At 36.0% G+C, this 26,052-nt stretch overlaps 2 protein-coding genes across 2 annotated transcripts in view; one reads left to right on the top strand and one right to left on the bottom strand.

Annotated features, from left to right (window-relative positions):
- Window positions 1-26,052, top strand: part of wb (wing blister) — a 145,346-nt gene that overhangs the window by 92,353 nt on the left and 26,941 nt on the right. The window contains exons 19-32 of the mRNA XM_090109713.1: window positions 10,931-11,037; window positions 13,671-13,842; window positions 14,186-14,347; window positions 14,749-14,927; window positions 15,335-15,529; window positions 15,956-16,204; window positions 16,420-16,598; window positions 16,893-17,154; window positions 17,520-17,685; window positions 18,347-18,556; window positions 19,027-19,535; window positions 19,797-20,033; window positions 20,231-20,469; window positions 20,758-20,996. Of these exons, the coding sequence (XP_089965839.1) occupies window positions 10,931-11,037; window positions 13,671-13,842; window positions 14,186-14,347; window positions 14,749-14,927; window positions 15,335-15,529; window positions 15,956-16,204; window positions 16,420-16,598; window positions 16,893-17,154; window positions 17,520-17,685; window positions 18,347-18,556; window positions 19,027-19,535; window positions 19,797-20,033; window positions 20,231-20,469; window positions 20,758-20,996 (3,105 nt within the window). The remainder of the gene's footprint in view (window positions 1-10,930; window positions 11,038-13,670; window positions 13,843-14,185; window positions 14,348-14,748; window positions 14,928-15,334; window positions 15,530-15,955; window positions 16,205-16,419; window positions 16,599-16,892; window positions 17,155-17,519; window positions 17,686-18,346; window positions 18,557-19,026; window positions 19,536-19,796; window positions 20,034-20,230; window positions 20,470-20,757; window positions 20,997-26,052) is intronic.
- LOC149910780 (uncharacterized) lies at window positions 4,576-5,863 on the bottom strand. The gene has a single exon (XM_090108577.1). It carries the CDS (start codon window positions 5,629-5,631, stop codon window positions 4,816-4,818), a length of 816 nt encoding a protein of 271 aa, XP_089964703.1. The 5' UTR covers window positions 5,632-5,863; the 3' UTR covers window positions 4,576-4,815.

Raw genomic sequence — 26,052 nt, 5'->3', positions numbered from 1 at the left:
TTTTCGGACGATTCCAAATGGTCGCCATAACGCGGAAAAGTCAAACGATTTGTAAATCGTTTGACTTTCGCTATTTATCCGACGAGTTCGACTAACGCCCACGCGAGTAGTCCGCCGGTACCAGCGTTCTGAGTTCTGACCATCATTTTTCTTTTAGTCATTGCGTAATAAGACCTCTGTAGAACCGCCATTCTGTTACAAATGACCCGAAATTTTGTGTCAGTATCTCCCGGCCTATGTATGTGTCATATTTTGCAATTGTTTATAAATACAGGGTGATGTAATTGGTGTAGTACGAATATCTAAAAATCTATGAAGAATTTTGTGATACAGTAAATGGAAGAATTATAGACTATTTTACAGTATTTACTTAATAAAATCATTTAATTTTTTGTTCATTTTCATTAGAAATGTCAATTTTTCTCACCAAGGTGGAAATTTGGATGATAAGGATCTTGTTAGAAAAATATAAATTTTGACTAAAATCGGCATTTTTTTTTTCAAAAATCAAATAACTAATCAATAATCAGAGTTATCACATTATTAAAAAAAATAAGCCAAACTATACACAATTTTTACCTACTTGATGCAATCCTCAAAGATCTCAACCCAATAGAGTTACTATGGGGCATAATTAAAGGGAAAGTAGCATCACAAAATGTGAACTTTAACTTGAAAACTGTGTAAGAATTATTTAGAAAGGAAGCAAATGCTATTAGTCTGGATATGTTTAGTGACGTTTGGAGAAAGACGCGAGAACATGAGGAAAAATATATTCAATTAGAACCAAAAGTAGATAATTACACTGACTCATTTATAATAACATTAAGAAATTCCGACAACGAAACATCGAGTTCTTCGAGCGATGAAAGTTACAGTGAAGTAGAAGATTACGATTATGATTAAATAGATTCTTCTTCTTCTCTATAGATACTGCTTTCTGAATTGGTGGTAAATGTTAAAACTGTTAAACTGTTATGACGATTCAAAAGTGCTTCTAGAAGAAGTCTAATTGTATAAATCTTTGAGTTTGAGTTTAAAACCAATAGTGTGAAAATTATACAATAAACATGTAACACATATTTGTTAGCGCGTATTGGTAGGTATTACGTACTTACTACAAATATAATATTTCTTAGATATCTTTACTCGACCAAAGTCAGGAATTTAATTATTATTTGATAATTGAATGATTATTAATACTTTTATCCAATTGATTATTATTAGAATAAATAATTAACTTCATCAATTGATTTACTTTTAAATTATAATTTTACAGGTAAATTATGAGAGCTTTCATAAGTAATTATATTTGCATATACATATCTACAACGCACCCATTTTACAATTCAAGTCTAAAATGAAACTAGAGTCGCATTTATTTTTGAACATACTGTAAGTGAAATTGCATAAGTGTGAGTACTGTGAACATGCCAGCTTTCCCTAATTGACCGATACGATACATATAATAAGTTACAATTGCGAAACAAAAACAAAATAAAAACAAAATAAAATACAATATTATGATGATTACATGACGTTATCGAATTTCAGTGATTTGATACAATTTTGTGGGATTGCGAAACTTACGGCTATGTTACACTAAACATAAATCGAATGCGATACTATGTTTTATAGAGCTAAATAGGGTATAAAATCATATAGTAACAGCTATTAACGTATTTAGTGGATAACATATTTAAAATTATATATTAAAACGTACTGTGGGTTTAATGACACGACCGTAACGGGTTCTTCGAACTGAGGTCGTGGGTTCAATTCCTGGTGAAACGGGAGGTTCAGGTGTATCTTTCGATTCAGTTATCTTTGATTCATTTTCGGCTAATACGTACGCTGGTTTGAGTCGGTCTATCGAGATTGCAGTTTGCCGATTTGGTAACTGCACGATGTAAACCTTGGACCTCCTTTCCACTACGCGGTAAGGACCGTCATAGGGTGGTTTCAAAGGTTTACGCACTGAGTCATCCCGTACAAAAACGAAATTTACTTTGGAAAGATCGGGATGAACGAAAAATGAACGAGTATTACTATGAGATTCGGGAACTGGTTGTAATGACTTAACTTGACTCTGTATTTGTTTTATATATTCGGAAGGTTCTAATGATGTAGTATTTTTCGTGCTGTCATAAAAATCTCCGGGTAACCGTAGGGTACGCCCGAAGGTTAGTTGAGCAGCTGAAACTCCAGAATCGCTTCTATACGCGGCTCGTAAACCTAAAAGAACTGTGGGCAACTCCTGAACCCATGACTTACTTGATAAACGTGCCATAAGCGCTGCTTTGAGTGTCCTATGCCAGCGTTCTACAGCGCCGTTTGCCTGAGGGTGATAACTAGTCGTACGAATCCTATTTATACCTAGTGAATTCATAAGTTCTCTAAACAATGAACTCTCAAATTGCCGACCTTGATCACTCGTGAGTTTGATTGGACAACCATAGCGACATATCCAATTTTCGTATAAAAATTTTGCTACTGTCTCGGCGGTAATATCACGAATAGGTAAAGCCTCGGGCCAGCGTGTGTATCGATCAATGACAGTTAAACAGTATCTATATCCATGTTCTGTTATGGGTAATGGACCTATTATGTCGACATGGATATGTTCGAACCGATCAGCATTTGGAAATTTACCTAAGTCAGCAACTGAATGTCTATCTATCTTAGAACGTTGACATTCCAGACACGTTTTTGACCATAAATTAATGTCGGAATTCATTTTTGGCCAATAAAACTTTTCCGTAACTAATTTTCGGGTAGCTCGAACCCCTGGATGGCTGATATTGTGTATACTGTTAAAAGCTAAACGTCTAAATTTGTCTGTTAAATAAGGTCGAGCAGTACCTGTCGAAAAATCACAAAAAATCGCTTTATTACAAGTAGGTATAAACATTTTCTTTAATAAATTCGTGTTATTATTCGTCAAATAGTCGTCCATTGATTGCGATTCTGCTAATTCATTATAATCTAAAACGGTAGGAAAATATATTGTTTCTATTCGTGACAAAGAATCGGCTACTATATTATTTTTGCCAGTAATATGTTGTATATCCGTTGTAAATTCGCTGATATAAATTAAGTGTCGTATTCTCCTCGGTGTTTCATTAGATTCTTTACCTAATTTTAAAAATGCGTATGTTAGAGGTTTATGATCCGTAAAAACAGTAATGCGTCGTCCTTCAAATAATTTTCGAAAATGCTTAATTGCTAAATAAATCGCAAGTAACTCTCGATCATACGTAGAGTATTTTTGCTGTGCATTAGTTAACTTTCTTGAAAAGTATCCTAAGGGTTGCCAACAGCCATTAACCTGTTGCTGCAAGACGGCTCCTACGCATGTATCTGATGCATCAGTCATTAAAGCTAAATTCGAATCTACTCGTGGATGAGCCAATGTAGCGGCCTGTTTAAGACCTGTCTTACATTGTTCAAACGCTTCGATTGCTTCCTGTGACCAATCAATTTTGGTTTGGTCGTTCTTTTTAGTACTACCTAAATACCTATTAAAAATTGCCTGATATGACGCGGCGTGCGGTAAATGAGCACGATAAAAATTAATCATACCGGTAAAACGACGTAATCCTGATACGGTTTCAGGTCTAGGATAATCTATTATCGCTTTAACTTTATCTTCAGAAGGTCGAATTCCATCCTTTGAAACATAAAAACCTAAATATTCAAGCTGAGACTGTCCGAAAGAACATTTATTTAAATTAATTGTAATATTATTTTGCGATAAACGTTGAAAAACAATACGCAAGTGCTCAAGGTGTTGGGTTTCATTTTCGCTAGCGATCAAGGCGTCATCAATATAATTAAAAATAAAATCTAGGCCATTGAATACGGTGTCCATGAATCTCTGAAATGTTTGGGCTGCATTACATAAACCAAAAGTCATCCTTGGAAATTCAAATAGTCCGAAAGGTGTAATAATTGCTGTTTTCTCTACGTCTTGAGGTGCAGTTTCTATAAAATGGTATGCTCTATTTATGTCAATTTTTGAAAAACAAGTCTTACCTGCTAAGATGTACGTAAAGTCCTGGAGACGGGGAATAGGGTAACGATCCGGCTTGGTGATTGCGTTAAGCCTGCGATAATCACCACAAGGCCTAATATCTCCATTTTTCTTAGTAACCACATGGAGAGGACTCGCCCAAGCGCTTTTAGATTGACGACATATACCTAGCTCTTGCATCTTTTCAAATTCTTTCTTTACAAGTTTATACTTATCTGGAGGTAACGGTCTCGCCCTAGCATATACCGGAGGTCCGGTAGTTTCTATACAATGTTGTATAGAACTAGGTGGCAAATTTAAAAATGATGTAGGTTTAGTTAAATTGGGAAAGTCCCGTAACAAATTATAATATGGATGCCCTACACTAAAAGATAGTACGGATGGCTCAGTGACGCAAACAATCGAACCTATTACTTTTAAATCTGTAATTTGATCAATGAGTTTTCGTGAGCTGACATCAACTAGTAACTTATAATAACTTAAAAAATCTGCTCCTAAAATTGGTTGTTTCACGTCAGCAATTACGAAATCCCATCGATAAGGTCGCCTTAACTTTAAATTTAGAACTAGAGACTTAGTACCGTAGGTTTTTATTTCAGTACCATTTGCTGCGAATAATTTATAATCACTGCACTTACTTGTTTGACATCGTTTACCTATTGGCAAAACAGAGATATTCGCACCAGTGTCAATTAAAAACTTTAAACCACTATTTATGTCGGTGATGCGTAGGCGATTACAGGGTTGGATGGTGCAGACTTCCGCCGCAGGCTGCACCTTGTTTAGTTTTCCTTGACCTTCCACGCGCAGGGCTCCTTACAGTTCCGTGCGTTGTCCCGGAAACGATGATGGTAAAAGCAAAGCCAGCCTGGACTGTTTGGACTTCGTCGAGGTGCTGAGTGTGCGCGGTTACGACTCTGAGAACGTGGACGTCCACGGTAGTTCCATCGCCGTGCTGGTCTGGATCTCTCCAAGTTGGCCACTTTGAGGGTTAGCTTGGCGATTTCCGCCATTATGAGCTCCGTATCCTTGTTAGTTGCACTCGTAGAAGGCTGGTGCTGCTTTTGGGTCACTTCATTGACGCTACTGACGCTTTGTGTAGACTCCAAAACGTTGTCTGCGATGGCAGCTAAGCTGTCGAGGGATTTGGTATCCGAAACCGCGAGAACAGCTCGTACAGCGTTGGGCAGATGTCCTTGCCACAGAATCCGTAATGTGTCATCAGGGATTTTGTCCTTGGCGAGCTCCTTCATCCTTCGCAGCAGTTGCGAGGGCTTTTGTTCACCTAGCTCCATCTCACCAATTAATTTTTGAAGCTGGCGGTTTTTGGATTCCTCATAAACAGCCAGTAACCGCTGTTTCAGTGCTTCGAATTTGTGAGTCGCAGGTGGGTCGATGAGGACGTCGGTCACTTGTTGAATTGCTTCTTTACTTAATTTTGAAACAACGATGTCGTACTTAGCCTCATCCGACAATTTTTGAGGGGCTAGCATACATTCGACCCGTATAAACCATATCCTGGGCTGGTCCATCCAAAAATCCGGTATCTTCGATGTGAGTGTTATCGCCGCCATATCAATAGTTGGTGGATGTGCCATTTTAAATTTAATTTAATAATTTTCGCGGCGCGAACTTGTATGCGCGAAGAACGCGGGGTCACCACTTTAGGTGTTTGGGTGTACTAAATGAAATACTCGCTTACGAAGCATACATATTTATTGCGCACGGCGTAAACGTCCGGCAACGACAATTGGGAGTTTCACACTGTATATAATACATTACATTTATTATTACATTATGTGTTTTGTAAGTCAGCAAAACCCCTACAAACATTTAAAATATGCCTATCATAAAGTATAGGATAGATCCTTATTGTATAGTATAAGTTATATATTAATAGTTGAAATCTATACTAATATTATAAAGCTGAAGAGTTTGTTTGTTTGTTTGTTTGAACGCACTAATCTCGGGAACTACTGCGGTCCGATTTGAAAAATTCTTTCGGTGTTAGATAGCCCATTTATCGAGGAAGGTTATAGGCTATATTTCATCACGCTACGTGCAACAGGAGTGGAGCCACGGGGGTGAAACCGCGCGGAGCAGCTAGTAAAATATATTTCTGTAGGTAGAGCATGACGCTGAATTAGTAGTAGATAGGTACCTAGTAATTATTATTTTCTTTCTTATAAAAACCAATCCATTTTCTAGAAGAAAAAGTTAGTAACTTATGTAACATGAATTCTGCCGCCGATTTAAATAGAAAATTCAGATATTCAGAGATTTTTTTTTTATATTAGGTTGCTTTAAAATTTACAGGAACACTTAGCTACATCATTTTTGCACTTCAAAAAATACACGTAACTAGGTAAATTATTGAAATCTTTTCACAAATTCTCTTTCCTACAAACCACAGTTTGTATTCGCATAAATTATCTTTTGATTCACATTAAATAATCGTTTGTTTGTCAGCAAGATTTATAACCCCGTGTTGAAGCGCTGACACGACGATAAATGCTATAAATATCTGCTGACGTTTTACGGTATTCGCGGAATAAACAAAATGTCTGTCTTTTGCTAATCTTTAATGTTCAATTATATTATTTACTACTTGCTAGCTTTCCGTCCGCGGCTTCGCCCGCACACAAAAATACCTGCATAGTTTCTGTTCCTGTGGGATTTCAGGGATAGAGCCTATACTCCATGACCTTTCTCAAACTATCTCTGTAGACTGTACCAAACAGAACACGTACATATCCAACAGTGATCATTTTTGGAATCGGTCCAATAGTTACGGAGATTAGTGAGTTCAAACATACATACAAATAAATAAACTCTTGAGCTTTTAACAGTAAAGTATAAGATATTCTTTTAAATTCCCTTAAAAATAAGCTGCATTTCACGTTTTTACTAAAGGCTAGTTTTACCAAGCACCTATAACTTCGTTTAGAAGAGCTTTTAAACATCGCTTGCTTTAATATCAGTTCGGAAAATTATTGAACGTAGTTACATTAAGCAACTAGTTCTTAATAAAACGTAGGTAGGTATATTATGTTATCTGTAACTGTTTATTCATAGATCCAGGTCAACTGTCCATCTGTCCGTCACACTTGTTAATTATCTTACAAGTCACGACACGACTCCGACATTTAGTCGTGTATTATAAATGGCTTTGATGGATTGCAATGGTAATGGGTCGTTTGATTTAAGATTTCAAATTGGACTAATTGATGTTTTTTTGTGGATGAATTTAACACAGGTGTTATTGTGATTGAGATTAACGAATTCGTTGGTTGATGAGTAATTTAGTGGAAGTAATTTTATATCTTTTTATTGTAATCTGATACTTTTTAGTTTTTACTGGTTACAAAAGTGTACAAAAATGATTTAAAATGTTTTAATTAAATGGTTAAAACTTAAAATATCGCGCTTAGGTTAAAGTTTTAGGCGGACGACAAATTCACCGGAAGCTTAGAAAATTTTGCGATTATTTATTTTATCTTGTTTTGCATAAATTCGATACAGATTTTTTATCCATTTTAACATATATTATATTATGCATTTGTACTCATTAAAAAATTCGAAATATATCTCTTTATTAAACCCGATTCTCTAAATTTATAAAATGAATAGGTTGAATATACCACAATTAATTATAAAAAATCCCAAATGCAATTTCTCTTGGCATGCGTTTGTATACACAAGCCCGTAATCTAAAACCGAGTGCACATTGCTATTGTTTTATAAGCGAAGCCGAGTCCATTGTTATAACTAATAGTGCGTATTGTATTTCCATGCATGTACAATTATTGTTTTGGATTTAAGCTAGACGCTGTTGGTAGAGTCTGAGGTAAAATTAGGATCGTTTTACACGACTGCAAATAAAAGGTAATGGTTTTAGGGTTCGTGAATTTATGTGTTTGTTTATTTGAAGCTTCTATATCTCATCAGATTTTTATGTTATTAAAGTTTTATTTCACTAGATTGCTTAGTTTATTGTCTCTCATTAAAGACAAGAGGAACAGCTTTAGTCGTTACTGAAGTGAAACTTCTTTAGGCGCGTTGAGAGTTTAATTTCAAGGTCGCGTCATGGCAATACCGTCACGTCATGGAGTAAGGTGACGATTTTCACGAAGATTCACTTCTGACACGTGTGCTCGACATACACGCTCTTTAGTTTTTTTTTTCAATTGTAGAGCCATTTTTAAACAATTACAAAATAAATATGTATACAAACATTAACCCGATACTGTAAGAATCACAATTTATCAACAAATAGCACAATATTTTGCCATCAAGGCGATGAACGAAGTATGATGGAAGATAAAATCAAAATTAACATAATATTAACGGCAAATCATGTAAATCAGTGAGATAAGTAGACTAACCGTTTACATTACAAATTGTAACTAACAAATCTGCAGATAATCTTATCAATTAACCGAGTAACATGAACTATTACCAGTATTTAGTAATCTCAGTTTCTATGGGGTACGAACATCAGACTGATAATGTTCTTAAAGCCATGTTCACGAGAGTAGCGATAAGCGAAGCGTTAGCGGGAGCGGGACTTACGCTTTATATATTTTACAATCTTATTAGTCTTGTGATCAGTAAAATAAATGCACAATACTCCCAAACAAAGGATGATTATATTTATGGGACTGAATATTTTACTGGAGACAGTAACGTACGACGTAATAGTATACCTACAGCTATTTTTCTAAATATTTTATAGGGTTAGTTAGCTACTATTATATGTGATAGATGTGGGACTTAAAATCTAATAAATCTACATAAAAGCGACTCGTTTTAGTTTTTAATGTTTTATGAATTTTTGCTCTGCGGTATTGAAGCTTGCTTTTCGCTTCTCTCTTGAACATGGTTTAACCCTTAGCTAAAGTTTAGATAGGAACCTTGTAATACGGCATGTACAAGTCAGTCCTCTGATATACTTAATTAATTTCTGCATTCCGCCGCCGTTTGGTAACCACCGGTATTTGCATTTACGGCGCTCGTACTCATGTTAAATGAAAATTGTACAAACATTAAGATTGGTGTAGTTTATCCATTGATAGGCCTGTTTATGTCTATTTAGTGCCCGTTTAACAATTGTGAAAGCAACTGCGAAAGCTTTATAAAGTGTTATGCTTATAATTAAATATACCTATTATGTCATATTATACATAGTAGGTATATACAACATACTCATTTATTTATTTACATATATCTCTACATAGGTACTAAAGGCTGCATTTCATCTCTAATAGACTGGGGTAGAAGCCTTTAAAAATAATGAAAAGATAAAAAAAATCGCAGTCGGATGAAACCCATTAGAAAAGGAGGGGAATATGATAAAAATGTAAGGAAAAATAAATTACGGTCAATCCGAGTTCGGGAAGCGGGAGGGGGGAGCTTTTAAGAGAAAAAAATGGTTTCTCTCGATTTCCGACAAAACTACAAGTCCTATAGAAAAAAGTTCAATGGCAAAGTTGTAGGTAATTAAAAGTTCTACAACTTTTGTATTCACAATTTTTTCACATAACCTCAAAATTTAGGTGAAAATTTCAAAAAACAAAGTTTTTGGTCTTTTATTTTTATCTACTTCAAAATTTATTTTTTTTCTACGAAATTTGTTGGAAACTTACTTTATTATGTCCCAAATACACTGTAATTTATTTGATTGAAAATATTTATTTTTTCGCCTTATTTTGAATTAATACCAAAAAAACAACCTAATTTTCAATCGAAAAGTCACCCGTCAAAATATCAGCTCTTTTCAAAAATTTGGGGTGCCTTTTATTCATTGAAATCTCTACTTTCATATGGTGTAAAAAAAAATAAACACCACTATAGTAAATGTTCTCAGGAAATGCATACAAACAGTGTGAAAATTAGCTTTTACTAAATCAGGCACACTTCTCGAACTACCTGAAATGTTTTTATCGACATCATTTTGCTTTTGAATATGCTGTAAAATATTAAACTTAGAACAGATAATTATTTTTCTTTTGAAATATTACCGAAAAGCCGATTCAAGAGAAGATATAGAGTTCAAGAAGTGTGCCTGATTTAGTAAAAGCTCATTATTACACTGTTTGTATGCATTTCCTGAGAACATTTACTATAGTGGTGTTTATTTTTTTTTACACCATATGAAAGTAGAGATTTCAATGAATAAAAGGCACCCCAAGTTTTTGAAAAAAGCTGATATTTTGACGGGTGACTTTTCGATTGAAAATTAGGTTGTTTTTTTGGTATTAATTTAAAATAAGGCGAAAAAATAAATATTTTCAATCAAATAAATTACAGTGTATTTGGGACATAATAAAGAAAGTTTCCACCAAATTTCGTAGAAAAAAAATAAATTTTGAAGTAGATAAAAATAAAAGACCAAAAACTTGGTTTTTTGAATTTTTCACCTAAATTTTGAGGTTATGTGAAAAAATTGTGAATACAAAAGTTGTAGAACTTTTAATTACCTACAACTTTTCCATTGAACTTTTTTCTATAGGACTTGTAGTTTTGTCGGAAATCGAGAGAAACCATTTTTTTCTCTTAAAAGCTCCCCCCTCCCGCTTCCCGAACTCGGATTGACCGTAATTTATTTTTCCTTACATTTTTATCATATTCCCCTCCTTTTCTAATGGGTTTCATCCGACTGCGATTTTTTTTTGTTTCAAAAATTATCTACTCTAGTCTATAAAAGTAAATGTTCATTCAGATGCTGTTTGACTTGTAATTATAAGAAATACGCAATGTAAACATAAAAAAAATGTTGATTCTCATAAAAATTGTTAATATTGTACGTATTTAATTGAATACAAGCATTCCCTATTTCCCTCCACCCTACCACACCTGATAATATTAAAAATATCTATAAAACCAATTTCATTCCAGGTTGCAACTGTTCCCGGGCGGGTTCAGAGAGCAATGTGTGTGACATCCGCACCGGACAGTGCCGATGCCGACCGCACGTCACCGGACGAGCGTGTGACACATGTGAGGTAACACACGAGACGTTTTATGTACCTATGCTTAACAAATAAAAAAGAGCATGTGTGCCGTGCACACGTGTCAGAAATCGTCAGAAAACTTCTTTGGCAAGATTTAAACGTAACAAAATCGTCGCCTTATACTATGACGTGACGGTATTGCCATGACGCGAACTTGAAATTTTACTCTCAACGCGCCTATGGAAGTTTCACTTCAATATTTTTGTTTGACGAATAGTCCGGGATACATCGCCCATTTTTGCAAGTGATTACTATCAAGCTAATTTTTCGTGAGTAGCTTTATTTTGATGAGATGCCCAATAATTTCATGTACGAAACTCTCGATTGTGGTAGCTTACAGAGGTAACAAGGATAAAAATTTTTGATTTGACGGTTCTCAAATATTTATTACGCAATTTGTAGGACAATATGTCTGTTGAATTATATAAGTATTAAATAAGTGAAAATAAAATAAAACCGGCCAAGTGCGAGTCGGGCTCGCGCACAAAGGGTTCCGTAGCAGCAAATATAATAAATTACAGTTAAATCAACCTATCTCAAAAACTATAAGAGATACTTTGATCAAACCAAAAATCGTTGAAAGAGTTAATTAGCATGCATCACCTCTATTTTTTTTAGAATTTTATACCCCGTAGTTATAAAAATAGAGGGGGGGGGACATACTTTTTACGACTTTGATAGCTGATATCTCAAAAACCGTTCACTTTAAGAAAAATGTTTTTTAGAAAACTTTATATCATTTTAAAAGACCTTTCCATTGATACCCCACACGGGTATGTACATCGAAAAAAAAAATTTCATCCCTCAGTTACATGTATGGGGGGCCCCACCCCCAATTCTTTTTTTTACTATTTAGTGTCATATTTTTGTAGCGGTTCATACAACACATATTCCCATCAAATTTCATCACTGTAGTACTTATAGTTTCCGAGTAAATCGGCTGTGACAGACGGACAGACGGACAGACGGACAGACGGACATGACGAAACTATAAGGGTTCCGTTTTTGCCATTTTGGCTACGGAACCCTAAAAATCAGCTGGTTAGTAATCATTTATGATGACTTCGTTATCGATACACATTGGAAAGGGGGACTCTTTGATCAAACAATAGATTTTGTAGGACAAATATTTTTTCGAATAATTTAGATAATTATCTTGAGATTGAACAAAAAAAAACATTCAGTTAGTAATTAATATTTGAGAACCATCAAATCAAAATATTTTATCCTTGTTTCCTCTGGTAGCTACCACAATCGAGAGTTTTGTACATGAAATTATTGGGCATCTCATCAAAATAAAGCTACTCACGAAAAATTTGCTTGATAGTAATCACTTGCAAAAATGGGCGATGTATCCCGGACTAGAAGAACTAAAGCTCCATCAAATTGTCAGAACTAAGCCAAATCAAAATCAGAAGCTCGAGCTTTAGCTTTTAAAACTATTTAATAGTACTTTCTTAGAACGAAGAACTGCAAAGAGTCTAATAAAATACATATATTGTAACTGAACCTATTTATATTGTCTTCGCCTTGGAACCATGGTGTTACGTCATGACCAAGGACAGTTATGGAGCTAACAAGCTGTTATCGAGAGATCTAATGCGGAACAAAGTCGGCTATTGTTATACACATCCAATAATAACTTGATTCTTTTGACGTAAACTGTATTTTGTTTAGTGGTTACTTTTGCTTGTGAAAAATATTAAATTTGAGGTCGATCGAATAAAATATTTAGTAATAATGATAGTAGAATTAAATAAGTAACTAAACAACAGTTTTTTTTAATTCGTCTAGTTTTAGTTTGTCTAGTTTCTAATTAATATCTGAAATAACTAAACGGAATTTGATGCTTTTTTATATTTAAAGTAGCCGATAAATTACATACCTACCGACCGCTAGTTGAAAATGTAGAGATCAGTGAAAACTGAAACATTTGGTCAGAAATATTAAGATAAGAATGAATCTTAACAGCATTGTAATGAAATCGTTACTCATTTACTTGGTGACATCAGAATAAAATCTGACGACGCATGAAGCGATAGAAAAAAATATTTCGACATCTTTCGATTAAGATGTGACGGGAGATACGTAAACAATAGTTACATTCATTAATTATTAGGTTATGGAGATAAAAGCAGATGATTTACGTAGTTCTTTGTTAAATGCCATTGCAATGTATTTTTATATACCTACTCATAACTCAACGACATTGTAATGTTGCAATACTTCGAGTATATTTTCGGATAGATACTGTTCTTGTTGTTATGTTATGTTTTTCATACTACATTATATGAATTTGTCTTGTTTTATGTAAGAGCTGAATCAATAATGATATAAATATTTAAACTGATTGACAACATTAATGAGACTAATTCCAAAAAAACTTCTGACTAACACGAAAAAATATCTTTATTATATTATTATTAACTAGCGGTCCGCCCCGGCTTCGCCCGTGGTACATATTTATGTTTTCTCTACATAAGAACCATCCTGGTACTTCAAGGAATATAATAAAAAAAGAAGAGTTATGCGCTTACCAACACATTTTGCGATTCATTTTTATATTATAGATTTGTAAAGCAATGAATACTATTTCTTTCCTAATAACAATGACCAAATTTTAGGAAGGCTACTGGGGCCTGGACCGTGGCGAGTGTCGGCGTTGCGAGTGTGGGGCCGGCACCGCCGCGTGCGACCCGGTGACGGGCCTGTGTGCGTGCGCGGCGGGTGTTGGCGGCGCGCGGTGTGATAGGTGCCTGCCCGGGTACTACGGGTTTAGCGCTACGGGCTGCTTGCGTGAGTTGCTCTTGTTTTTAGGTTTATCAGAATGGAAAAGACTTGAATGTAATATACGTTATAGATGAGTTGTACAATTTTTCCTTTGCATCGACTATGGTAATCTAAAATGAGTGGAAGGAATCGCAGGGGCCAGGGAGAGACCATTTAATATAGATTAAAATCAGAGTGGACATGAAATAAAAAATAAATACATATAATAAATGTTCGAGGAGATTAATTTAAACTTTCTTTCCAGTATCCACGCACTTACGTGATCAAATTTTTGTCACAGCATCACCATCACCATTATACATTGCTACACATTTTTTAAACATATATAGATTTACACAATTTATTCCAGCTTGCCCCACCTGTACGGACGGCAAAGTCTGTTCCCCGGTGTCTGGCCGCTGCGTGTGCCCCGGGCGCAGCCGCGGGCCGGCGTGCTCGCAGTGCGCGCGCGGGTACTGGGGACGGGAGTTCGGATGCAAACCGTGCAAGTGCGGACCCGGTGCTGTCTCGGGTGAGAATTTGAGAAAACACGCTAGCTTTCCACCCACGCGATTAAAGGAATGAGATATTTAACTGCGGTGAATAGTCTATGTATCTCTTTAGCTTCTTAATTATCTCCAACAATAAAATGGTTCTGTCGCAACGTGAAAGAAGGACAAAAAGCTTTTTAATATTAGCATATTATTTTTATATCATCTGTGATATTAGTAAGGTTGTGCAAAATGTGAATTGAAAGAGTTTTCGCTGTTGATTAGATAAGCTTCAATTTGTTTTCTTTCTCGATTATAAAGATTGAACTTTTAGATAATAGAGTACTTATTTTCTAAAATGACATGATGAATGAAAAACATACTATAACTTGAGAAATTTAATACTCATATTTTAACGACATATTTTAACTTCAAATTGCAGAAACTTGCGACATGATAACCGGTGCCTGCGAGTGCAAACCAGGCTGGACGGGCCTTTCCTGCGACCGCTGCGAGCGCGGTTACTTTGGGCCACGATGTAGACCCTGCAGGTGTTCCAGCGCTGGTACCAGGTGTACTGATGTCTGCGAGTGTGATGATAGCGGCAGGTGTCCGTGTAAGGTATGGGTGGTATAACGTGTATAAGTGTGAAGTCATTCTCCTGGGGTAAGAGCACCAGGGGAACGACTTTGTTCAATTTAACGTCAGATATCAGTGACATAATATGTGATCGTATTTTCTATTAATTCTTATGTGTTTAAATATTTGAAAGGATTCTTATATACTTTATAATATAAAAATGTCCTTTCTACTTATATCCCGATGATTATGTTATGTAAAATTGGGCGCAGCTCAAGCGCAGCTAAAATGTCAGTCAGTAATTGTTGAAAGATATCAACACTAGCACATACAACATCTAATTTATAAAACAGAATTTTTTAATTTAAATGTAATTAAAGCATTATCAAAACCTTCTCATCTTTTGTTATCCTCTACAATTATACGTCTTCCATCCCCTGTTATAACAGGAGAACGTAGTAGGCGCGAAATGCGACCGCTGTCTCGACGGCACGTTCGGTCTCTCGGACACGAACCCAGCGGGCTGCACCGCGTGCTTCTGCTTCGGTCGCGCAGCGCGGTGCACACAGGCGGACGTGGTGCGCGCTGCTCTGCACGCGCCCGCGCCGCTGCACCTGCGCCTGCTCAGGGGGGAACCCGCTAATGTATGTACTTGATACATTGATTTCGTGTTTCTTATAGATAGGTAAATAATATATTGAATAAATTGATAAAGGTATTTCGTATTTCTGAAAGGTTATCTATTATGTAGATTATAATCAAATTTTTGTATGATCTTTTTTTATTTATTTGATGTTAATTTGGTAACAATATAAAATCAGGACCTTAATAACAATACTGGTTGAATAACTTTTTTTAGTTACGTAATAAATATGAAATTATGGTATAAACAGCACATTGTGTTGAATTTTTCTATTATAGGATCGACAGGTAAATTCTAACATTAAACACTTGTAATTTACCAACAACATTTAACATTATGTACTATATGATTTCACAAATCAAAAAATTCTTTGAAATTCCACATAAGCAGCATTCGTTATAACAAACACAACAAAATAAAATTTCAGATGGAACAAGAATCGCTCCTCGCCGTGCACACACGAAACCCAGACGTCACGATATCAGTCCCCTGGCCACCGGTACCAGTGTACGCGGAACTTGGCGAAGTTTTCCTTGGTGACAGGGTGATGTCCTATGGAGGGGCTTTGCGGTTCCGGGTGGAGGAAGAAGGGGGGGAACCACTGCCGCGACAGACTCTAGCGAAGTTCCCTCTAGTCAGCATACATGGAGCGTCGTTAGTGCTTGATCATTATGAGGTATGATATTTTCTTTAATGTAAACAGAATTTGTGTATGCACGTTCTTACCGTTTTCATACATTTCAAATAAATGCTCACGTGCTAACCACAATACCCATCTTATTACTGTTTTTCTGCAATTTGCCAGAAAATTTTAAATATTTGAAACTTCTAGAACATTCCACAAAATATTTCAAACCATAATTTAAAGTAGACTATAATTTATATTTCCAGCGAGTACCAGCTATAAACGGTACATACGCGGTGTACCTCCATGAATCACTATGGGAGGTCCGCGGTCGGAACGCGGTGGCTTCCCGAGGTGTCCTGATGCTGGTCCTGCAGGATCTGCAGCACGTCTTCGTGAGAGTTTCCACCAGGATGCCTAATTATAGAGAGCCTTTGCATGTGCTGTAAGTGTTTTGTGTTGTAAGAAGTTTTGGATATAAAAATAATAATAAATAATAAAAGGAAATGAATTTGTAGAGCGCATTTTTACTTAAGAAGTTTTTTAGGAAATAATCATCAGGAGTAAATTTAAAAGAGCTTATTTCATACTTAAACAATTAGCAGATTTTCGTTTAACAAAGAATTTTTACATTTAAATCTGAGTCTATTTCTTAAAAACCAATAAATTTGAAGCATAGGTACATTAATTTTTCCTATTTGACAACCTACACATATTAATATTTTACTCCCTTTTCCAGTCTCCTCAACGTATCCCTAGAAACAGCTGTCGCCGGTCTATCCCGTGGCGCGCCGGCCCCAGGGGTCGAGATGTGTGAGTGCGGTACCGGGTTCAGTTCCGGGTCATGCCACCGACCGGCCGCTGGGTTCTGGCTCCCCCCCTCCCCACCACGGCTCTGGCACACCGCGGGCACGATACTGATTGATTTGGAAACCGTGCCCAAGCAATGTGATTGTAATAACCGCTCGGAGTTGTGTCATCCTACTACAGGGCATTGTATGGTGAGAATCTTATTGGCCGCTATAATTTTTATTGTATTCTATAAGGAAAGCAAAATCATGAAATTGATAAATCTTTATATTATCTATCTAGCTATCACCAACAATGTGTTTAAGTAGGTATATCTTAGTGCAAAATGAAATATTGTAGTCAGAAGTTCCACAACCTCATTCAAGAATTAATGATACTACTAGTGTGTTCAACCGATGATTAACGACGTCTTCTAAAAATTTTCCGTTTTAAGGAGAGTTGGTAAATTCGTGTAAAAACAACAATGTAAATTAAAAAAAATAGCAGTTTGCCTCAATTTTTTTTTCATCTTTATATTAATGAAGGCTATCAAAATTTTTGTTGTATTTTTTTCCAGAACTGCACAGACAATACAGCAGGTCCGCACTGCGAGCGTTGTGCGGACGGGTACTACGGCGAGCCGAGTCGTGGCTGTCGGCCCTGCGCCTGTCCGACACCAAGTGATAACAGGGCACTGTCGTGTGCGCCGGGACTTAATAGACTGCATTGTTATTGTAAACCTGGTGAGTACTATCGATGCTGAAAAGGGAAAATTTAATTTCAAAATTACAATAATTTATTAATTTGTTATCATTAGTGAATACTGGATATTCCTTATTGCTAGTCTTTTTTGGATACAAACTTGGCTGAGACATTATGATTACAAACATCGATTGAATCACATTCTCATTTAGTCTCGTCATTCTGGACGCATTACTTAGATATCATACAGCCGTAGCCCGTAGAGTACGTATTTTTATGACGATACAGTCCATTATCCATATAAGGTTCTATAATTTGTAGCGAAACATCGACCGTATAATATGAACCTAAATAGCGTGAAAATTCTGCATGATTTGTCAAAACATTTAACATACTTGGGTTGCCTGGTAGAGATCGCTATCTAGCGATAAGGCTTCTTTGCTGTTTCTGTAAAGTCTTGTCTTTGTTTTATGTATTTATTAACTTTCCGCCCGCGGCTTCGCCCGCTTTGTCTAAAACCTCATAAATTATATACCTTCCTCTTGAATCACTCTATCTATTACAAAAAACCGCATTAAAATTCGTTGCGTAGTTTTAAAGATTTAAGCATACATAGGGACAGAAAAAGCGACTTTGTTTTATACTATGTAGTGAAGTATTTTCAAATCAATAAAGCATATTTGCATTAATTCATATTTCCAGGTTACGCGGGCGCTACATGCGAGTCATGTGCACCCGGCTGGGTGCACAACACCCATGGTTTGTGTGAGCCGTGCACGTGCGACCCGCGCGGGGCTGTAGCGGGCACGTGCGATGTGCGGGCGAGGTGCGCGTGCAGACCGCACGTGGGCGGGGATAAGTGTGATACGTGTGAGCTGGCTAGGCATTATTTGGATGATGGGGGGTGTACGCGTGAGTATTTTGCAGCTTCACAATTTTTTTAACGTGATAACGTTTTTAAAATCGTTTTAGTCGGGTGACATGTTCAGAAATTTGTTTCACACCAAAACCTCACGAGCCCGATCGCAGGTATAACGAGAGAGAGACGGACCGATCTCCCGTCTCATCTCGAGCGCTGCCACTGCATTATGTCACAGATTATGTTATCACGTAAACATCTCGATCGTAAACCTACTTTACAAACAACCAATTTTTGATATGCGTGTTTATATTCTTAAAATAATTGATGCTTGTTTATTGCCAGCATAAATACTGCATAAATATAACTGAAAAGCAAATGCTATGACATTTTGCCTGAAAACAACGTTACAAGAGATTTCATTGATTCATCTAACTGTTTAATTAAATCACATCAAAAATGACATGTCATTCACCTGGCATCCGATAATATCGAAAGACTAGGATTATATACTTAATTTCAGCATGCGACAACTGCACCCAAACCCTACTCGACTCAGTCGAAGCTATGACCGCTGATCTCCACAAACGCGCTGACATCACAGAACTAACAAGGATACCGCAACCTTTCCCGGCTTTGAAGCAATTCGAGAACAACGCCACATACCTCTACCACGACCTACGAAACCTAAAGACTGATATAGAAAAAGCTAGAATTATCGGTTCCACCATAAATGAACTAGAAGAAAAGGAACATAACCTTTTCACATCTGCTAACAATTTGAAAACAGAAGCTTCTAGAAGAGAAACAGATGCTCAATATCTTAGCTTGGAAAGTATGAGTGGTTTAGAAGAAGTATTGAAACAGAGGAGGTTAGTCGGAGAACTGGCAGCTAATTTGGATGACTTCGCAAGAGGAGAGAAGCATTTGAGTGCTCATCGTGCACTGAAAGAAGCGAGACGATTGTTGAAAGCAATAAAGGAAATTAAACTGTTTGATTATATGGCTGGCGCTAGTGATGTATCTGATTCTGTAAGTTTTTAAGTTTTCATACTATTTCAATCAATAACTAAGTATGATACTAAGTACGATATGACGTCCGTTTTCTAATAATAAGATAAGAGTAACGCCATTCACATTGCCAAAACAGTAATTTCTATAAGACTATCAATATTTAGGTAGCTACGTCAAGATATAACTAAATTCGATTTTTTTTTCAAGGATGATAAAAAGTGTAGAATAGATTATCCAGATTTTTGTAGTACTCAGCTTATAACATAGATTTTTTTAAAGGCAAACCTACAATCAACATCAATCCACGAATATTCCTACCGGATAGAAGATATGTACAGACGTGTTCATAAAATGCAAGCCTCGTTGGACGAATGGGAAAACAAGATGGACGACATCGCAAAATTGGCGGGAGTCGTGTGGGCGGCGGGAGATAAAGTCAGTGAACTAAAGAGGAGAGTACTACCCTCTTTGATCAGGCTGAAGGACTTGGGTTCAAAATGTCGAATTATGCTAGAAGTAAGTATGCAAACATATTATTCTATATTCAATTACTTGGCAGAGAATAATGCATCGTAAAAAATGGCATAGTTTTCACAATATTGCGATACAATTTCTGGAAAACATTTCTAAGTTTAATACAATGACATTTCGTGTTTTCATAGTGGTACTGAATTACATTACAAAAACATGTAATAAAATATGGTTCTTTTCAGGAAATCGCAAAACAACCAACCCATAACCTAACCAAGGAAGCATCAACAGCAATCTCACAAATCAGGAACCTGGCCATCAATTTCCCACAAATTGCTGAGCAACTGCGAACCCTCACAGCCGCGACTGAAGAAAAGGAGGGTATTTTGTACAACCTAACACCGGCTTATAAAAAGAAGTACTTGGATGCCGTGGAAAAACATGTCGCAATGCTAGGAGAAAAAGCGAAGGAATACAAAAAGTAATTGGTTGTTTTTATTGAGGATAATAAAGTATCCGTTTTGTAACAATAACATCTTACACCACATCTTAGCTTAACATCTGCAGGCGAGATTGTGGTCATGCGCTTCTCTATTGACAAAAAAAGATTGTTTATATATCATCTCCTTACTGAAGGAGTCTGAAACAATGTTATGGCTGAAATCCATCTCTTCACAATTTTTTTTTAGTTCATACAAGTACAACATCCAACTAATAAATCTTTCCTTCTTAAGTTATCAGTAGTTATTACAGTAATAATCTCTTGTAGTCTCTTCGCCGGCACACGAGCAGCTGCTTCCCTCGGGGTACAAGCAGCGGGCGCGTGGTCTGAAGTCAGCAGAGCAGTGAAGGACGCCGGAGCAGCTGCTGACGCTGCGACTGCTGCAACTGCAGCAGCCGTGCAGCTCGCAAGGGGACCGCAGCCGATGATTGATACTGCGCATGCGCATTGGGTTGCTTCGGAGCAGCTGAAGAGAAGGGGCAATGCGGTGCTGATGAAATCTTCTGGTGAGTTACAAGACCTAAATATCGAAATGCAAAATTGGTGTAAAGGGTAAATTCACAATAATCATTGAAACAACTTGACACGTTATTTATTACCACCACCACCACTAAATTATTTTACAATAAATAATTGTACAGAAAAAAAGTTGTGTAGAAAGAGTAATATAATAATAAATTATATGGCTAAGGGTGAAAGAGCAAATAGCTTAAGACCAAGGCTTGGTGTAGTGTATGTGAGTGAAAGAGAGGGAAGTATTATGTCATCTCTTGCGCACGTGCAACGGTGACACCGCTCACACAGCTCAGTTGGCTGCAGGCGGTCGGAGTGAGAGGTCGTGTGCGTCTAAGAGCCGATAATAGGGAAGGACATACACTACATTTTTGGCGACGAGGTAAATCGGGAATAAATGTAAGTAATTTTTTTTGATAATAAAAAAAAAATTACAAAACAAAAAAAGGGAGGAAATAGGTGTGCTGTGATAACTATTGAACTAATTATATCCACAGTCGAGTTACATCGAAGGGAATATTAAAGTTAATAATAATATACACACATACCTATTTTCATTATGATATTTTGTGCCGCTTACATAAAAAAAAAATATCCGCACAAAGTAGATAAATAACATGTGCGTGCCTTTCGAGAGGCCTTCGGCCTCCGCGCCGTAGAAAACGAAGGTTTCGTTTACATAAAGATTTAGCAAAACCTCTTAAATAAATGTAGCCAGAAGGATAAAGTAGGTGTTGTCAATTGTTTCTCGTATACATAACTACACTTATACCAATGCATACGCGGGCTGTCTTTATTGCTCGAGTGTATGGTGCCTGTTTGATAATTAATACACTGTACAGTGTACGGGCATACAGCTAGCGTCGTCCAGTATATGTACTCACGTAGTCATGCATAGGACTGTAACTGCGTTATGCGAGACTAAATGTGATATTTTGTTTAGTCGAGGCTGTAGATTATTATTTTGGGACATTTGTTTACATATAAATTTATTGATACTGATATGTAAAAACCTGCTTAAAGGATTGGTTAAACATGATTAAATGAGCTAAGAAGGTTCGATTCCCTATCAGCTCAGAATAGATTTGTCTGGTTACAAAAATATAATTATACCAAATACCCACTTATATCTTATTTAATTACTCGATGTGAAGTTGCATGAGTATTATTTAAGATTATTCATTATTGCATAAAGAATTAATTAATGGTTATCATGCAAGGAACGTAATTTTCCTGGACAGGCTAATATATTATGTAGTAACATTATGGAAGTTCGTGTAAGTTGATGTATGTGTTTCGATGGTGATGTGGACCACGACAAGGGATTTCTAAAGTTGTTGTTGTTAAGCTATAATGTTACAAGATGAAGCCTGACAAAAAAAATGTTGTGTGGTTTTATGAAACCACGGTAAAAGTGAAACTGTTCGAACGGTTCCAAACACTGCTTTATACCTACTCGGCAGCTGACCGTCACGCGACATGCGCTACACAGACCAAAAAGTTTGAGACGATGTAATAAAAGTTTCACTTTAAAAAGGGTAACGCCCGTGTACGTAATTTGTACTGTGTTACCAGATAATGCCTGGTGGTCAAGAAAAATCGGGTGACGCCCGTGTGTATTTTATAATGTTGTACCAGATGATGCCTGGTGGTACAAAAACAAAAATCGGGTGACGCCCGTGTGTATTTTGTAATGTTATACCAGATGATGATGATGCCTGGTAGTGCAAAAACAAAAATCGGGTGACGCCCGTGTGTACTTTGTAATTTTATACCAAATGATGCCTGGTAGTCGTAATATAATTACAATACAGGTGATGCCTGTAGTGATGTGATTCGGGTGATGCTCGTATAAAATGTTTATATTTTGGGTGATGCCCATATTGCGAATTCATGCACTTAAATACGCGATCTTAAAAAAAAAAGTGATAGTTCGTCACCATTTCACAGTGAAGTATTGTTCGTAAGATAGATTGTATCTTCGAAATTACTTACGGTTAGTATTGATATCCCAATAAAAAATGGAATAATACAATTTTTAAGAGCATACAGTAAATACTAAAATATTTACAGTAGATTTTATTATTCTTATCTAAAAGTGACTTAATATTTTCATAATTACATAGCAGATTTTGTTAAACAACGAAATAATAATCATAATGATAACAATACCTAAAATATCTGCGATAGGTATTGCACATTTAACCGACAACTATAAAGTTAGACAGGTTAAGTGATAATATAATAATGATAAACAGGGTAAGGTAATAAAACAATGAATATTCGAAAACAAAAATAAATGGAATGAGAGACATACAGAGTAGTCTCAATATTCATTATTTCAAACTACCCACCTGGCAGACGTTGTAATGCTCTTTCGCCTTTTATCGGTTCGTTAAACGAATTGGAACATGAATATTATCCGAATTGGTCGAGCCGATAACGCTGCGTGCCGAGGTTTGAGTTTTACACTTAGCAACATATTTGGCTATTCATTTTTATTGTATGTATATACTATGTGGCGTTGTAGGTGAGGTGGAAACAAAAAAAAATAATAATAAGAACTAGATACTCACCATACAGTTGGCAATTAATTTAGTTATTTAATAAAATAAAATACAAATATCAGTAACAATAAGGTTCGTGGTGTGCCTAGGTCCAAACCCTCTGGTAGGGCTCTTACTGATATAGGTGGACGTAAGATGGAGTGCGCGTCTCGTTGCGAAGGCTAGGCGGTAGGGTGTCTTTAGGGTTGGTCGCTGAATTCCTTCAACAGGAATTAAGGAGCCGAAGCAAGCAAGACGTAGAAGGATTTCCTCAGCGGCAATCGTAGCAATGTGGTAGTACTACTGAAGATGGGTCTTAAGCGGTATGTAGGAGCGTATGAGGTTCCTTATCGGAACGTGGCAAGGACGCGACAATTCCCTGCGCGGGAACGTTGCGGGTATGTAGAAGCTTTCTAAACGGAACGTAGCAGTAGCATAACACCACTCTCTCAGCGGAAATGTAGCACCCCGGTTTGGGGTTAGGTATAACACACTGTTAATCATTACCTGTTGGAACGTTGAAAACGACTTTTACGTAATTTATACAATAATATACCGTGAAAGACAAAAGTTGGACAATAGACAGTTGGCATAAAATATGAATCGTTAATTGTTAATAACTAGCAAACCTGGCGAAGTCCGTTTCGCACCAGAGACACCTTTTCCTTGTTATAAACCTCACGGAGCCCGAGACCTTTCCAACGAGTGCAAAGCCGTGGAAATCGGTTCGTGCGTTCTGGAGTTGTAGCGTCAGGAAGGAAAACCCGACTTATTTTTATATAGTAGAAGATTACTTTGATAGATAGTGTATAGTGACAAACAACCTGTCAAAGATACACTAAAAATTTTTAGATAGATAATAAAGGTCAATTTCAAGACGAACATTTAATGTAAAATAAAAAATGGATCATAACCACATCATACCGCAAATATTGGTATATGCAAGGTATATGTAAGAACCATGGTAAAATCATACACCATGTGCATCTAGTTATTATTATATTAATAACGACTGTTTTTAATTAAAAAACACCAATTTTCTAATAGACGAGAAAATCAGCAACACAAACATCACCGTGAATAGTATTATAAAAGTCAATACACTAATAATTTTATTTACAAGTTTAAAAAGTTATTAAGAATTTAATAAGATTTACAACGTAGTAATTCATATAAAATCCAAGTTTTAATGGTGGTTTGTAAGACTGGTCTGATTTCATATTCATAAAGTAGGTACTTACGTAATACATCTTTTAAGAGCTCATCTTTTGAACATTAAATATCGCACCTAATGCATTAACACCGCTGCGAAAAAATAATGGATATCGTACTAGATTGAATAAAAGATTATCAATTAAGAAATACGGTAAAGATTTCTTGTCAAAGCAAAAAAAAAAATGTATTATCGCGAAAAGGCCACCATTCGTGCCTTAGTCAGAATATAAATTCCAAGTATTAATCTCTACAATATTGAGGTGGTATAGTGGTATTGATTTCGAAATGCAAAATTGAATATTGTAAATTCAAGTTTTATTGATTGTTACAGTTAAATTTGTATTACTGATTGTTACAGTTAAATTTGTATTACTGATTGTTACAGTTAAATTTGTATTACTGATTGTAACAGTTAACATTGTACAGTTAAAAAAATATGTATCCAACTACTTATTTTCAGACCATTAATGTGTGATTAATGTCTAGCCATTATTATTGTCATTAAGTTATATTCTTTTTATTTTTCAAGTGGCTATTAAGTTGTCAGCAATACAAATACAAATGTTATCATAAGTAACAAATAAAAAAAGTCATCAACAAAATGATACATTTTGATTCGTTTTAGGTTCGTTACATTAATTGAATTTTAAATACCTATGTGTTATTAATGTAATAATCATACAATGAACAACACCGCGTGTGTGTTGAGGTTACAATAAGAAGTATAAAAAAAAGTAATTCATTATTAATCACGCTTTACTAAATATTCATTATTGTATTGTCAATAAATTGTTGTAATATTGTCACTGAAGTTAAATCTGTACGGTTTGGGTAGGTCATAAGCGAATCGAAAAGATTCGGTTGCATACAGTCATACGAACATACAGGTGAAGCTAAAAGCGGTTCAATAGAAGTCAATGGCACAGTATAGTAATGATATTGTACTGTTGCAGAGCAAGCTCCACTAAGACTATAATTCTGTCAGAGTGGTTTATACCCAAAAGTTGGTATTTAAATAATTGATAATTATGAACCTTAACGTTGTAACTATGTATCTGTATGAATTAAATATATTCAATGCGCTATAAAAAAGGCTGCCACTTTCTAGCCTCTAAACTATCACCCAAAAATATATCATAAATCGCTTTATTGCGATATGAAAGAGAGACGGACAAACGAATAAATAAACAAATCTTCCTTGTGCCTAAGGATCATATGATAAGTTGTTGTTGCTTAAATAAGAATAAATAATGAACCAATTAATGTTTGGTTACAATTTTGCCGTATA

This window comes from Colias eurytheme, chromosome 2 (genome assembly GCF_061535395.1).
Source record: "Colias eurytheme isolate Ceu_HAF_F1 chromosome 2, ilColEury1 Martin Lab GWU primary, whole genome shotgun sequence".
NCBI lineage: Eukaryota > Metazoa > Arthropoda > Insecta > Lepidoptera > Pieridae > Colias > Colias eurytheme.
The sequence above is the reverse complement of the archived record's forward strand: the minus strand, read 5'-3'. Positions and strand labels throughout refer to the sequence as shown.